Here is a 13275-nt window from a genome sequence, read left to right as displayed (position 1 = left end):
CCAGGTCAATCTGAAGCCCCAGACACAGGGACCTTGAGGGATTGGCCTTTGTCCCATCACCCTGCATGTTCCTCCCTCCCTGACCTCTCTGAGCTTCATGGACTCTTCTCTCAGGAAGTCTCTGTCTCTTCTCCCCAGGGAACTCAACAATCCTTGTTGGGCCCAATGCCATTTCTCAGCCAGGCCACTCAAACCGACAATCACAGAGGAGGGCAGGCAGGGCCTCCAGGAGGCTTACTGGGACTCCTGGAGGAGTCTCCACAGTTACTGTGGGGAAGGGAAGAGGAAGGGGGAAGAAGGTTGTAGAATCAATCTGGAAGCAGAACATTAGGTTCTGGGGCATTTTCTCATGAGAAAGTTGGACTCAGTTCATAGTATTCCATCATCTGGAAATGAGAGGCAGCTAGAAAGGAAGGGGGCATGGACCTGAGATTAGAGGCAGGAAGGCCTCAATTTACATTTCAACATATACAGCTCCCATGTGGATGCCTCAGAACAAGTCACTTAATTGAATCTATTTCCTCATCTGTAAAATGGGGGTAATTGTGTCACTGAATTAGGAAGATGAAGGTAAGGACGAAGTGCATTAACATTGCAGAGAAAACCCTCAGGTGTGATGAGCACTGTATCCCTTCCCTCCTTTCCTCACTGGCTCTGCTGGAGGCTTAGGGCAGTAGGAGGGAAGACTAAAGGCAAGCCTGATCTCCTGGGGACACCTAGGAGCTGTGAGCTACGAGTTTATGCTGGTTAGAGAAAAAGATTCCCAATAGTAGATCTACTATAAAGGGGTAGAAGGTAGGAGGAAAACCCTCCTGAACTGTTTTCCCAGACTGGTTTGGGACACTCAATTCCAGGCCAGGGCAGGGCAAGGTAAGACAGGATCAGCTCTGAGATCACCTCCATGTCTGAGATTTTCCATCACACATTTGATCTCAGACTTCAGGAGCACCAAAGGGAGGCCACAAGGTCCCATTACATGATGCAAAGTCCTTTTTCAGGAGAACCAGGCAGCAGGAGGGCCCTGACTCCGGGACTTGCCATACCAGCCCTCTTCCCTTCCTCCTGACTGAAAACTGCTCCCAACCCTGCTTCCTGCTGAGGGCAACATTCTCTTGGATGGCAGACTCGGGCAGCAGGGAGAGGCTCCTTACCCACAGAGAGCAGGTTCCGGACATTCTCCAGCATCACCTCCTTGTACAGCTCCTTCTGGGGAGGGGGCAAGAGGCGCCACTCCTCCCGCGTGAAGTCCACAGCCACATCCTGGAATGTCACCACCTCCTAGAGGAGCCCAAGGCAGAGCACAGAGGGCTGAAATCTACATCAGAATGAAGAGCCCACCTCTGGTCAGTTACAGGAGGAAACTGACACACAGAGAAGGGAGGGGCCCAAAGTCCCGCCCATTGTCAGTGTCAGTGTCAGCACTAGAAGCTGAGTCTGTAGGAGCCCAGGATGCTCCTGAAGGAAGCTGAGGAGCTTCTGTTGTGTGAAGGTAAATCTCTAGGGACCTCCAGTGCAGCTTGGATCCCAAGGGCCACAGCCCTGGGACGCAGGTGTCATTCACATATCTGTGGCCCTGTTGCTCTGTCCCTGGGAAGCCAGCTTCAGTGTGAGTCCTCACTGTGCCAGAGCCTGAGCCGTTCTGCCTCAGTGTACAAGATCTACAAGAAGAAGCTAAACCCATACCATCTAGTTTACAAATTCATAATGAAATTCTATAGCCTAGTAATGACAAACTACCTGAAACTGATTTGAGAAACACAGAAGCTGGTGACATGGGCTTAGATCAAAACACAGAGCCAGAGTTGCCAGCATCTGACAAAACTTTACCTGGCATTGAGTAGAATCCAAAGAACAAAGTGATTGGATTCAGTGACTCAGATTCAGATGCTGAATCAGAAGGAATACCAGAAGCATAATTATAATGAATGAAGATGATTTAGAACAAATGCCTTATCAATCTTATAAGTTTTATGAAGAAGGAAGACAAAAAAGGGGATATATGGGATACAAGTGAGAAGATTGAGTAACTGGAACAAGTGCAAACAAAATCTTATCAAGACTATGATGAGGGATTATTCTTTGGGCACAGAACAAGCAGCATACCATTGGAAGACTCATGCAAGCTTAGGGGTTGATAAATGAGGATGATTTCATAGATAAGTTGAATTATATGGCTTGTTCAGATACAGATTTTGAATGTGAAGGAGATTATCAAGAATCATATTAAGGACTGGAGGAGAAGAGATAGACACCCAATTTCATTTCTATTCTCTAACTTCAAAAACATGACAAGTACCATTCATGCTATAACAGTGAAACCAAGATTTGTTGGAGTTCCATAGGGTAACATACTACCCAAAACCTTTTGTGAATGAAGACTAATCTTGGGGTAACATAGAAATAAGTTATTTTAGCAAAAGAAGAGCAAGTAATTCAACAACAAGAACATTCCTAAACTTGTAGCATAAAACTTCAGCTTCATAACTAGGACAGACACAAACATCTAGAATGATTTGGTAGCATAGATTCACATTGGATGATTTTTGTTATCAAAGATTTTACCATCAAGCCATAGTTGAAAACTGAAAAAAAAAAAGAAAAAGGTTATCCATATCTCTCAACCTTCATCCTATAGAGTGACAGAAAGAAAATCAGAGAGAGAATAGGATTTCGAACTGTAGCATACCAGACATGTTAGCATGGGGGAAGTATGGTTGATGTTCTGATACTGCATCATATATATTCATTTGCCAGGTACATGGTCAACTCAATTAATGATCATTGTATAGAAGTTACAGTCCAAAGGGCAAGAGAATTCCTCAGGGGCGACAGGGGCCTAGCTCACACCTTGTTGGACCCCTTTACAAGGCGCATGTCAGGTTAATCTCCACCTCTTTGATCTTGTCATTGTCAATTCAACCAATGTTAAAACCTATGCCATATTACCTGTTCATTGATCACCTCCCAATCCACATTCCTAAAACCTCCAATAAATACTGGGGAACACGCATGAACCTCTCTCTTACTTCCCTGGATCTTCAGAGTACTCTGTCCTATCTTTTTCTCCTGATCTCTCTTTCCTCATGACGCTGTTGCACCCATGCTTTCTATTCATCCTGGGACACTCTTGTCCATAGAAGGCATTAAGGAGTTCATACTCCCCACAAGTTTTCTTATTCCTCATATTTCCCATTAATTCTGTGCCACCCTTATCAGTGGGAAATAATAACGGAGATCGCGCCTCTCCCCATGTCTTTTAATGTTTTGTCTCCGAGTCTTTATTATTCACCTATTTCCTTCACTCTCCTTTCTCCTTCTCAGGTTATTATCCACAGGTAAAATATATAGGGACCGCAGGCCTTTCCTTATACTAACCTACACACTAAGTATTTTGCTCTGGCCTGGGGCTCAACCGAAGCAGGGCTAAGTATTCCTTAGCCGGAGGGGCCCTGGCCTAGAGCCAAGGATCTGGGGATACATGAAGTCTTTCTCAATAGGTTAGGTCTCTCCTAAGGCTGGTCCCTTCAGAAAATCCAGGAAAGAAGTCAGCCTTTTTCACTCACCCACCTTGTAGTTCAAAGGGAGAGATTTAAGAAAAATCACACCAGCTCCAAGAACTCAGGACCAGTAAGCAGATTCTTTCACCAGCCTTGAACTCAGTACTCCAGAAGAACCCCCACAGGAAGTTGTAACTCCTTTTTAAAGACACTTCTTTTGCATCACTTCCTGTGCCTTTGGCCACCTTTACATGACCCCAAAACAGCTGAACTTTTGCTTAGGACTGCCCAAGGGGGCATTCAATCAATTCTGATTCATCACCCACTATCTCACCTATGGGTCACAAATATCCCCTACTCAAATGATTATGGAGTTTACATTTTTCGTGATTAAATGTATAAATGGGCAGGGGAGATTTAATTTCATTTTCACAATCAGGGGAGTGTTAATTTAATCTTCACAGTTCAAATGTGACCTCAGTCACTTCCTAGCTATGTGATCCTGAGTAAGTCACTTAACTTTGACTGACTAGCCCTCATCACTCATTTATCTTAGAACAGATCCTAAGATGGAAGGTAAGGTTTAAAAAACAAAAAAATCTTTTCCATTTTGGGGCAGTGAGGTGACTCTGTGAATAGAGAACTAGAACTAGAGACAGAAGGTGCTGGGTTCAAATATGACCTCTGACACTTACTACTATGTGACCCTGGGTAAGCAACTTACCCCCAATTGCCTACCTCTTAGTCATCTTCTGCCTCACAACAGATGCTTACCATCAATTCTAAGACAGAAAAGTAAGGGATTTTTTCTAAAGTTTGCAGCTGAAGGAATCCAGGAGGCCAGGTTCCTAGACGCAAGAATAACGGCCAAGGGGGGGGAATGTCCAGTGTATCATTTGGAGCACGGGGAGAGCTTTGACCCAGGGACCAGATTTCCAGGCCAATGTAGAACATGGAGAGCTTAACTGTGACCAGTGAAAGCTGAAAGGTCTGCGGAATCTCAAAGCTCTGCTCTTCGGAGCACATCCATTTACTAACGGATGACGACTGCCTGGCCAATATGGACCAGGCGCTTTCCTGGGCTGGACCTCAAAATCAGGGGAAGAGACTGACCTACCTTCAAAGAGATGATTTAAATCAGACCAATGAAGGCAAAGGAAACAATCCAGTGTGGGGTCGTCTGCTTTCTAACTGGAGAAAAGATTAGGGAAGGGCCAAGTCGGGATGGGGAAGAGGGACGGAGGAAGTTCCCTGAAAGGGGTCCGACTCCTTCCCAATAGCTGTGAGCAATGAAAAGAACCAGGAAGCCAGAAGTGATGGATCAATACGGACCCAGTTTGCAGATGAGACCCAGGGAGGGCCTGAGACCGACAATGAGGAGAAAACTCCTTCCAGCAGGTTCAGGATCTGACTGTGCTTCTGGTCAACCTCAGCTCAGCTAAGCAGCAGGCACAGGCGGGCCAGTTTCCCAGCCAGGCAGGAAGAGGCTCACATCATGTAACCCCCAACAAAAGATTGGCCATAGCAGGGAAAATGGTGAAAAGGAGCCAGGATAGCTGAGGAGCAGCACAGCAGAGCTCAGAGCAGGGCACAGGCCAGCCGTCGTCCTAAACCTGGGGTTCTGGTAGGACAAGAAGGAGATAAAGCAATGGGACAGGCTAAAGGAAGTCCCTCCTGTCAAGGGGCAAACCAGCGATTTGGGAGAATATTCCTTATTTGGTAAAAGCTACAAAGAAAACTGGCAGGAAATGGGGCTCAGAGCATAAGTCTACACCATACCCTACTGGACGGGGTTTAAGGAAATGTGAGCTTAATGTGAAAGATCGCAGGATCAGAAGGGAAGAGACAGCTCAGACACACCTCACAGCGACAGGGAGATGATGCAGAACAACATTCTATTTTCTACCCAATTACAGGCAAAAGTTAACTCTATCATGTTTCTAATTGAGTTCCAAATAGTCTCCGCCCCTCCCTTACCCTCCCCAAGTGAACAATCTGGTCTAGACTTTACTGAGCAACCACGTGAACTATGTTTCCTGATTAGTCATTTGTGGAAGAAATCTCAAACCAAAGATTCCTTAAAACAGAAAAATGACTGCACAGAATTTTAACCTCTGCTCGCCTCAGTTTCCCCAACAGCGAAATGGGGAGAATAAGAACGTTCACCCCAGAGCACTGTTACACAGACTGCTGAAAGCAGATTTTAGCAGACCTCGAAGCCCTCCAGGCTGTCTGTGCCCCATTCTTTGTCCCTGAGCCTTCGGGACAAGCCCAGGACGTCTCCCTCAGGACCCCCCAACCCTACTTGCACAGAAAACTCCCAGAGAGTCAGGAAGTCGCCCCTTTCTCTCCAGCCGGTCCCTGCAGGGAAGGACTAGAGCAGGGAGGAATCTACTGCCCAGAGAAGGCCTGAGGCAGCTACTGGCTCTGCTCGAGAGCCCTCGGAGCTCCTCTCCTGGCAAAAAGGCCCCATTTCTGTGTGAGGCCCTTCCTGGGCTCCCCCCAACTCCTGGGACTCCCTCTGGGTCAGGAAGCTCAGCAGAAGGTAGGGGGGGTCACCCTCTGGGGTGGATACAACAGCCACAGGGGCGCTCTCGGGGGCTCCTGACCTCTAGTATTCTGGCTGTCCCTGGCAGGGACCCCGACCGTCCCTCCAACAGGCTCCCCTGGCTTACAAGGACCCTCCAGCCCCTTCTTCTCCCCTCTTCTGACACAGACACACTGGGCCGAGCCTGCCACTCACCAGGCTGTTTCTCCTGCCTGGGCTGCGAGGACACACATGGGCAGCAGGAAGGAGGCCGCAGCCTCCCAGCCCTCCAATCAGAGCCAGGGAAGGGCTGCCCTGGCTGAGGGGGCTCCCCTGGGGGGCCGGAATGCACTTACCTGGGCTGGGAGTCTGTCCGTCTGCAGGGCCATCCCGGGCACTCCAGGCTCCCTGTGGAGGCAGCAAAGCAGCCCCAGTGAGTCCCCCGTGAAGCTCCCCCGGCTTTCCCGGCCTCGTGCTCCCCTCACGGTCCTGCCCCCCCTTTAGGGCCCCTGAATGGAGCTCCGGCCACAACTCTGCCCACCAGACCTCCCTGCTCTGCCCTCAGGGGAGAGTCGGGAAAGAGAAGAGGGTCTGGGGGGCAGCTGGGCCCCTCCCTCTGCTCCTCCTCTTCTCCCCTCCCCCACCTCCACTGGAGGGGCCCAGGCAGAGCAGGGAAGTCTGGGAAGGTCAACAGAGCTCCTGGCAAGGCGGGCAGCACCCTGGGGAGACTCGGGGGCTCCCAGGGCGGCTGAGCCTGGGGGAACAGGAGGAGGGGGTGCTGGGGTCTCCCTAGAGGCTGGGGAGGGTGCCGGGAACCCTCTGGAGCTGGGGAGCCCCCAAGAGCACAGGAAGGCTCTGAGGCAGGCCTGGAACCCAGAACCTCCCCAGGCAGGCCTGCACTCTCCCAGGGGCTCCCTTTGCCTCCTCTTGCAGAAGGCCCTCCTCCTCCCTTTGCCCCCCCCAATCAAATTCCCCAGGATGCTCTTTGGTCTCCCAGCCCTAATGGCCCCTCCCCCTCCTCCCTGGCACCCCCTCTGCCCAGGGACACACCAGCCTCTTGGCCAGGAGCACCTTCTCTGGCTGTCCCTCCCCTGCTCACACCTCGGCCCTCCGGGCTTCCCTACAGTCCAAAGGACAATCTCGACGCCTCAGAAAGCCCTCCTGAACTCCTCTTCAGTCTCCGCCCTCTCTCTGGTCTTTACTGCCTGTTTAGCCTGAATAGACCGTACTTGGGGTGCCTGAGGCTGGGAGGCAGGACTCCTGGGTCCCAAAACTGCATCCGGTACTGCCCCGCCCCCTCCCGGAACACCCCCTCCAGGCAGGTCGTTTAAACAAGAAAGAAGATCCCGAAGAAGAAGCCGGAGGCCACAGTCGACCCCTGTGAGACCAGAGCAGCCCGGGGAATACAGAGTGCCCCGCAGAGGATTCGAACTCTGCCCTGCCAGCCAAGTTCTGCTGGGGCCCGACTTACTTTCCCGCCCCAGCCAGCCCCGCCCAGCTGCAGTGTCCCGGGCGTGGGGAAGGGGCGGGGCTCCGGGCTTTGGGCTCCAGGAGGCACAGGTGGGAAGGGGTCGGGCCAAGAGAGACCCGTAAAGGCAGAATTCGAACTCAGTCCAGCCTAAGAGTCCACACACACACACTACCCGTGGCTGTACCCTGGCCGCGGGGAGAGACGTCCTCCGCCTCCCGCTCCTCTACCTCCGGCCCCTCCCACTCGGGCCCGCCTTCCCGCTGTCCCCCGGCTCCACGCGATAATTACCTAGACTTGAGGCGCGGCGCGGAGGGAGTTCTACGGCCCGTTAAGGGGCCAAAGGAGAAAAATCTTGGAAGTGGAGGAGGAGGAGGGAGGAGGAGCCACCTTCACTTCCTGCTTCCCAGAGGCCTCCGCGCCGCCTGCTCTGGGCCAGGGGCTGACCCTCCCCCTCTCCGTTCTTCCCTCGCTTCCCTTTCCAGCCTCCGGCGTGAGCCCCGCCTTCCCCCTCCCTCCCTCTACACCTGCTGTGAGCCTGGCCTGCCCCGCCCCTCCTTTCCTTCTCACTCACTAAGGCCCCGCCCCGCCCCGTCTCCCCCTCACTCACTGGGGCCCCGCCCCTTCTTTCATCCCAATGGCTGAGGCCCCGCCCCCGCCCCGCCTCCCAGGGCCCGCACTGCTGGGGCTTCCCAGGAAGACTCTCCCGGCAGGCGGAGCCTTTGGAGGAACAACCCAGCCGGGCCCTGTATGGACTCTTCCCGGAATAGAGCCGAGAACGAGGCCCGCCGGACCCTCTCCGGGACACTCTCGCGGTGACCCCCGAGCTGGGAAGGCCCAAACCAGAGACCAGTTTCCTTTGGCTGTCCCTGCCGAAGCCTGAAGAAGGAACCGCCCGCAGAGCATTGCTGGCTCCCGCCAGGCGGGATTCGGGCCGGGAATGACAGCCAGCTGCCCTCTTAGGGAACCAGAGTAGGATGGAGCGTGCCAATAGCAAAGCGAAGAGAAGTCACATGATTGCTTCCAGGGACCAATCACAGCCCGGGCTACGGAAAACACTGGGGGGCGGGGCTGGGAGGCTCAGTGCATGGAGAGCCTCCCCCAGAGATGGCAGGTCCTGGGTTCCAATGTAGCCTCAGACACTGCCTAGCTGGGTGACCCTGGACAAGTCTCTTAATCCTCGTTGTCTAGCCCTGAGTGTTCAAAAAACAAAGCACTTGGCAAGTTGAGGCATCACTTCTGATCACATGGAGTGTCTCTGGAAGCCTCCCGGGAGTGTCCTCGGCCCCGGGACAAGGTAGAAGCCTTCCTCAGGAAGAGGGAAGCAGCGCTGCCCCACCCCCCCCCCCTCAGTGCTGAGCTCGAAGGGTCGCTTCCGCAATCAGAGCAGAGGAAGTGAAGGCAGACAGTGAGGCCAGTCAGGGATCCCTCTGTGCCACGAGACAATCCTGGAGAATCCACTGACCAGTCCCTGAAAGAGTGACCAACCAGCAGAGCTGCAGGATACAAAACAAGCCCCATTAAGCACCGGCATTTCTCTATGGAAGGGTTCAACGTAGGCGTCTGACAGGGAGCAGAGCAGCTTCATCCACAGCTTCATGTAGAAAGAAGGTCAGATGGAAGAGAGAAGAGGAGAGAGACATGATTCATCTTCTACCCTGTCAATCGGCCTCAACCAGGCTCGCCAATAAAGCATCCCTAATGACTACCTCCGACTCCAGCTGTCTTCTCAGGACAGGCTCTTCTGCCTGGCACAGCCGGCCTAACCTACACTACTCTACCTGTCAAATATTCGCTAACAAACGAACGAACTCCCTAAAACCCAGACAGCCAACTGCCAGCAGCCCCTTGCCTGAGAGCCAGACGTCCTGCTCTCTGGAGATCCTAGAGGCCAAAAGCCCCATCCCTCAGCGGCTGCTTCCTTTATCTCCTCTCTGACCCTCCCTTGGCTCCCTTTCCCTAGACTTCCCTGCCCCCCCTTTCTGTGAGAACACACAGGCTCCTTCCCTGCCTGGAGCTTTTGGGCTCCCACCCTCAGCCCTGGGGATTCTGCCTGGGCCCATCCCATGTGCGGTCCCAAAGCCCTGCTGCCTCTTGGGGGTCTGGGAGGATGGGAGAAGGGAGGGGGAAGAAGAGGAGGAAGAGGGAGGGGCTCATCTGCCCCTACAGGCCTCTTCTCTTCTCAAGATGCCTCCCACTCCTGCTGCGGGTAACAGGCCTGGCCCTGGGTGACCCCTGTGGCCCCTCACCCCATGGAGATCTCTGTGGGGAAGCCTCTGGCCTGGGAAGAGAAGGGAAAACCTCTGCCCCTCTGGGTCCCTTCTAACTCCCCAAATAAGGGTGCAGAGACTTAGGCCTGGCCAAAGTCGTTACACCTGGAGACTTCCTCAGCTGCACTGGATGGCTGTGTTGTCCTTTGTGCTCCAACACGCCCTGAGCACTCCACAGTGCTTTGCTGCGTCGCCCTCTCAGCCATTGAACCTTCTTGTTGGTTTCTTCTACCTGTTCCGCCAAAGCAGTCTTCACATGCTGGGTGAGCAAAGCCCTGGTTCACCAGGGGTCGACGACCCGATGGCCACCCTCACAAGGTTTGGCCGGCCTGTCGAAGCCGTTGCCCGGGGTGTGGCTGCTGCTGCATGCTAGCAGCTACTGGGAGCCACACGTGAGAGCTGGGTGTCAGGTGGGGGTCAGAGGCTGGAGAGCTGCCTAGGAGGGCACGACAAGCCCTCCATACCAGAGATACTACCCCTCCCTGAGCACCCCATACACCCCTATTAGCAGTAGTATAGTTACATATAGGCAGTTTTAGGTAGTATATGTGGGTAGTTATAGAATAACGAGTATAGACATCAAGATATTTTCTTTACCTTTTTCCTATATTTCTCTCCTTTACTATATTCATTTTACTATATTCTTTTACTATCTATTTTAATTGAACTAAATTGTTCCTTGTTCAAAGCTGCTAGAGGTTTTCTTTTCTCTGGGTTAAAGGGATAATATTAATTTACACCTCCACTATACTCTCATTACAACTTAAATGATCAAGAGCTGCTGCCTTATTTTATTTGGGGCTGAGCATTGCCTGGCACACACCAGGGTGTTCCTTCACACTGCCTGAGTCGGGCTAAGAAGTGGGAGAGGAGCCAGAGAGACCTGGGAATTTCCTAAGAGTCCTAATTTAAGCCTTACAGAGACAAGGCTGGGAAAAGATGGAGGAGCTTCACTAGAGGAACTCACTGGGGCTACTTTCCTGCCTCTAGAGGGAGCCTGGAGTCCCAGCGATGGCCTTTGGGAGCAATGGACTCCCAGCCCAGCTAAGTGCATTTCAGCCCCACATAGGAGCCTCCTCAGCCAGTGAGGCCCTTCCTTGGCTCTGACACAAGATGGGTTGTGAAGCTGCTTCCTCCTTCCTACCTGACCATGTCGGTCCCCACATTCCAGGCAGGAATAACAGCACTTCCAGGCTCTCTTCTCAGCTTTGGGGGTGATTCCTTGGTCCTTGGGCACTTCATGCACAAAGAGCCCCTCCCCAGGCTCTCCATCCCATATTGGATTTCTCCTTGGGCACACGTGAGCTCCAAGGATGGCCATTGACTCCTTTTTTCCTGGCAAGCGATTGGGGCTTTGCTCTCTATGCTTGCCTGGCGACACTCCCAGCCTCTTCTTCTGCTTCTTTTCCCCTTACAGAGCCTGAGGGTGTCCCCGTGTTCTGTGCCATCTTTAGGGAAGACGTTGGGCCCTGGTGCTGCTCACTGCCTTCTGCCTCAAGTCCTCGAGGCTTCCCAGGTCTCTCTGGCTCCTTCTTCTCTCCCCCTTCTTAGCCCAAGTCAGCCAGTGTGGAGGAACACCCTGGTGTGTGCCAGGCAATGCTCAGCCCAAAGGAAGGGAGAAGCCATCAGCCACCCTCCAGGCACCCCCCCCCAGTCTGACCCAGGAGACCCCTCAGCTGCCATGTCCAAATGAGTTCAGTGCGGCTAGGATGGAGGGAGGCATTGTGGGAGGGAAGCCCTCTGGGTTCTGGGGAGATCCTTGGTTCCTGGGCAGGATTCAGCTGGGACTGGAAGGAAGCTCTGAGGCCAGAGGCAGGAGGAAGAGCATCCCCTGCAGGGAGACAGAGAGGCCCTGGAGAAGCCCAGAGTCAGACCGTGGAAGATCCTGGCCAAGGCTCAGCCCAGTGTCCCTGCTTCAGAGGAGGGGAATGGAGGTGGGAGGGGAGAGGAAGGGGCTGGAAGGCCAGTGTAAATCAAGGGAGCCTGTTGGAGGGACGGTCGGGGTCCCTGCCAGGGACAGTCAGAATCCTATAGGTGGGGAGACCCAGAGAGCTCCCCTGTGGCTGTTGTATCCACCCCAGAGGTGCCCCCCCTGGCCTTCTGCTGAGCTCCCTGACCCAGAGGGAGTCCCAGGAGTTGGGGAGAGCCCAGGAAGGGCCTCACCCAGAAATGGGGCCTTTTTGTCAGGAGAGGAGCTTCAAGGGCTCTCGAGCAGAGCCAGCAGCTGCTACATTCCCTCTCTGGGCAGTAGATTCCTCCCTGCTCTAGTCCTTCCCTGGGAGTTTTCTGGGCAAATAGGGTTCGGGAGTGTCATAGAATTTGACTTAGAGACGGTTTAAATGTTGGGGAAAGAGACTTGAGTGACAAGGAAGGCAGTTGGAATGGGCAGGAGGAGAGACTTCTGGGTAGGATCAGTTGCTCTGAGGAGTTCATTTCCTGGACCCAAACTCAACAGAGGTTCTCTCTACCTTCTCAGGATAGAAATCCATCTATTCCTGGGATTTTCCCAACCTGTGCCTCTGACCCGTTTAGCCAAGGATTGTGCCTATTGGAAAACCAAGATCTAAAGAAGCTAGCTGAACTGTAAGCTTACCTTGAGGGGTTTTACCCAGAGAGCTAAGCTAAGCTGAGCTTGAAGATAAAGAACTTTCTCTGTCTCTGTCTCTGTCTCTGTCTCTCTGTCCCTCCCTCCGTCCCTCCCTCTCTCTCTGTCCCTCCCTCCATCCCTGCCTCTCTCTCTGTCCCTCCTTCCGTCCCTGCCTCTCTCTCTTTCCCTCTTTCTCTCCCTCCCTTCCTCCCTCTTTCTCCTTCCCTCCTTCCCTCTCCCTTCCTTCCTTCTTCTCCTTCCTTGCTTGCTTTCTTCCTTGTTTGTGCAAAGGTGTGGAGATGGGAAAGGACATGTTCATTTGAGGGAAATGAAGTATAGTAATTTGGGTGGCATCCAGAGTTCATGAGTTCTTGTTTGTTCTCATCCCTTGCTCCTGCTCTGCCTTGAATTTAGTTTTTAAAAACGTCATAGACCCTCTTCAGGTTTCTTTTCTCCTCTGAATAATGAGGTGGCTGGACTAGCTGGTGTCTCTGGCGCCCTCTAGCTCTGCCCTCATTCTCTGGTCTACCCACAACCTTTTTCCCAAGGTAAAAGTGGTCTGTGTTAGGTCCCCTCCCGGAAGCTGTGTTGCAGCTCCCTGAGAGGGCCTCATGACCAAGCAGCTTTAGCCCAGACCCTCCAGCCCACACTACAAGGAGGCATCAGTGCTGAGGCGCTGATGGACCCTCCCCGGAGGCCGCATTTCCTCTCTCACTCTGGGCAGGGTCAAAGCCTCAGCAGTTGTCCTCAACTTCTCTCACTTAGAGACATGGCACACATCACAGTTCATTCAGCCCCCAAGTTTCAGGCCAATAAGCTTGACCCAATCAGGTCAGCGTCTACAGCGATGAGTCATCAAAATATAAAATAGAGGCAGGACTTGGGATCTCCCTGGAATCCGGCGCTCTCCATTGAGGGATCTTGCA

The 13275-nt window shown here is 52.9% G+C and overlaps 1 protein-coding gene across 5 annotated transcripts in view; it reads right to left on the bottom strand.

Annotated features, from left to right (window-relative positions):
* Positions 1 to 13275, bottom strand: part of LOC103096610 (zinc finger protein OZF-like) — a 117447-nt gene that overhangs the window by 61904 nt on the left and 42268 nt on the right. For 2 of the 5 annotated variants that reach the window (XR_008918105.1, XM_056825075.1), the window contains exons 1-3: positions 7784 to 7985; positions 6381 to 6432; positions 1152 to 1278 (exon numbers count right to left, since the gene is read on the bottom strand). Coding sequence is in view for 4 of the 5 variants with exons in the window: in XM_056825075.1 (XP_056681053.1) it covers positions 1152 to 1278; positions 6381 to 6413 (160 nt within the window). In the remaining variant the exon portion in view is untranslated. Of the gene's footprint in view, positions 1 to 84; positions 404 to 1151; positions 1316 to 6380; positions 6433 to 7783; positions 7988 to 13275 lie in introns of those variants that run through there. The other 3 variants (XM_056825083.1, XM_056825070.1, XM_056825073.1) reach the window with 3 other exon arrangements.

Source organism: Monodelphis domestica, chromosome 1 (assembly GCF_027887165.1).
Source record: "Monodelphis domestica isolate mMonDom1 chromosome 1, mMonDom1.pri, whole genome shotgun sequence".
Lineage (NCBI taxonomy): Eukaryota > Metazoa > Chordata > Mammalia > Didelphimorphia > Didelphidae > Monodelphis > Monodelphis domestica.
The sequence above is the reverse complement of the archived record's forward strand: the minus strand, read 5'-3'. Positions and strand labels throughout refer to the sequence as shown.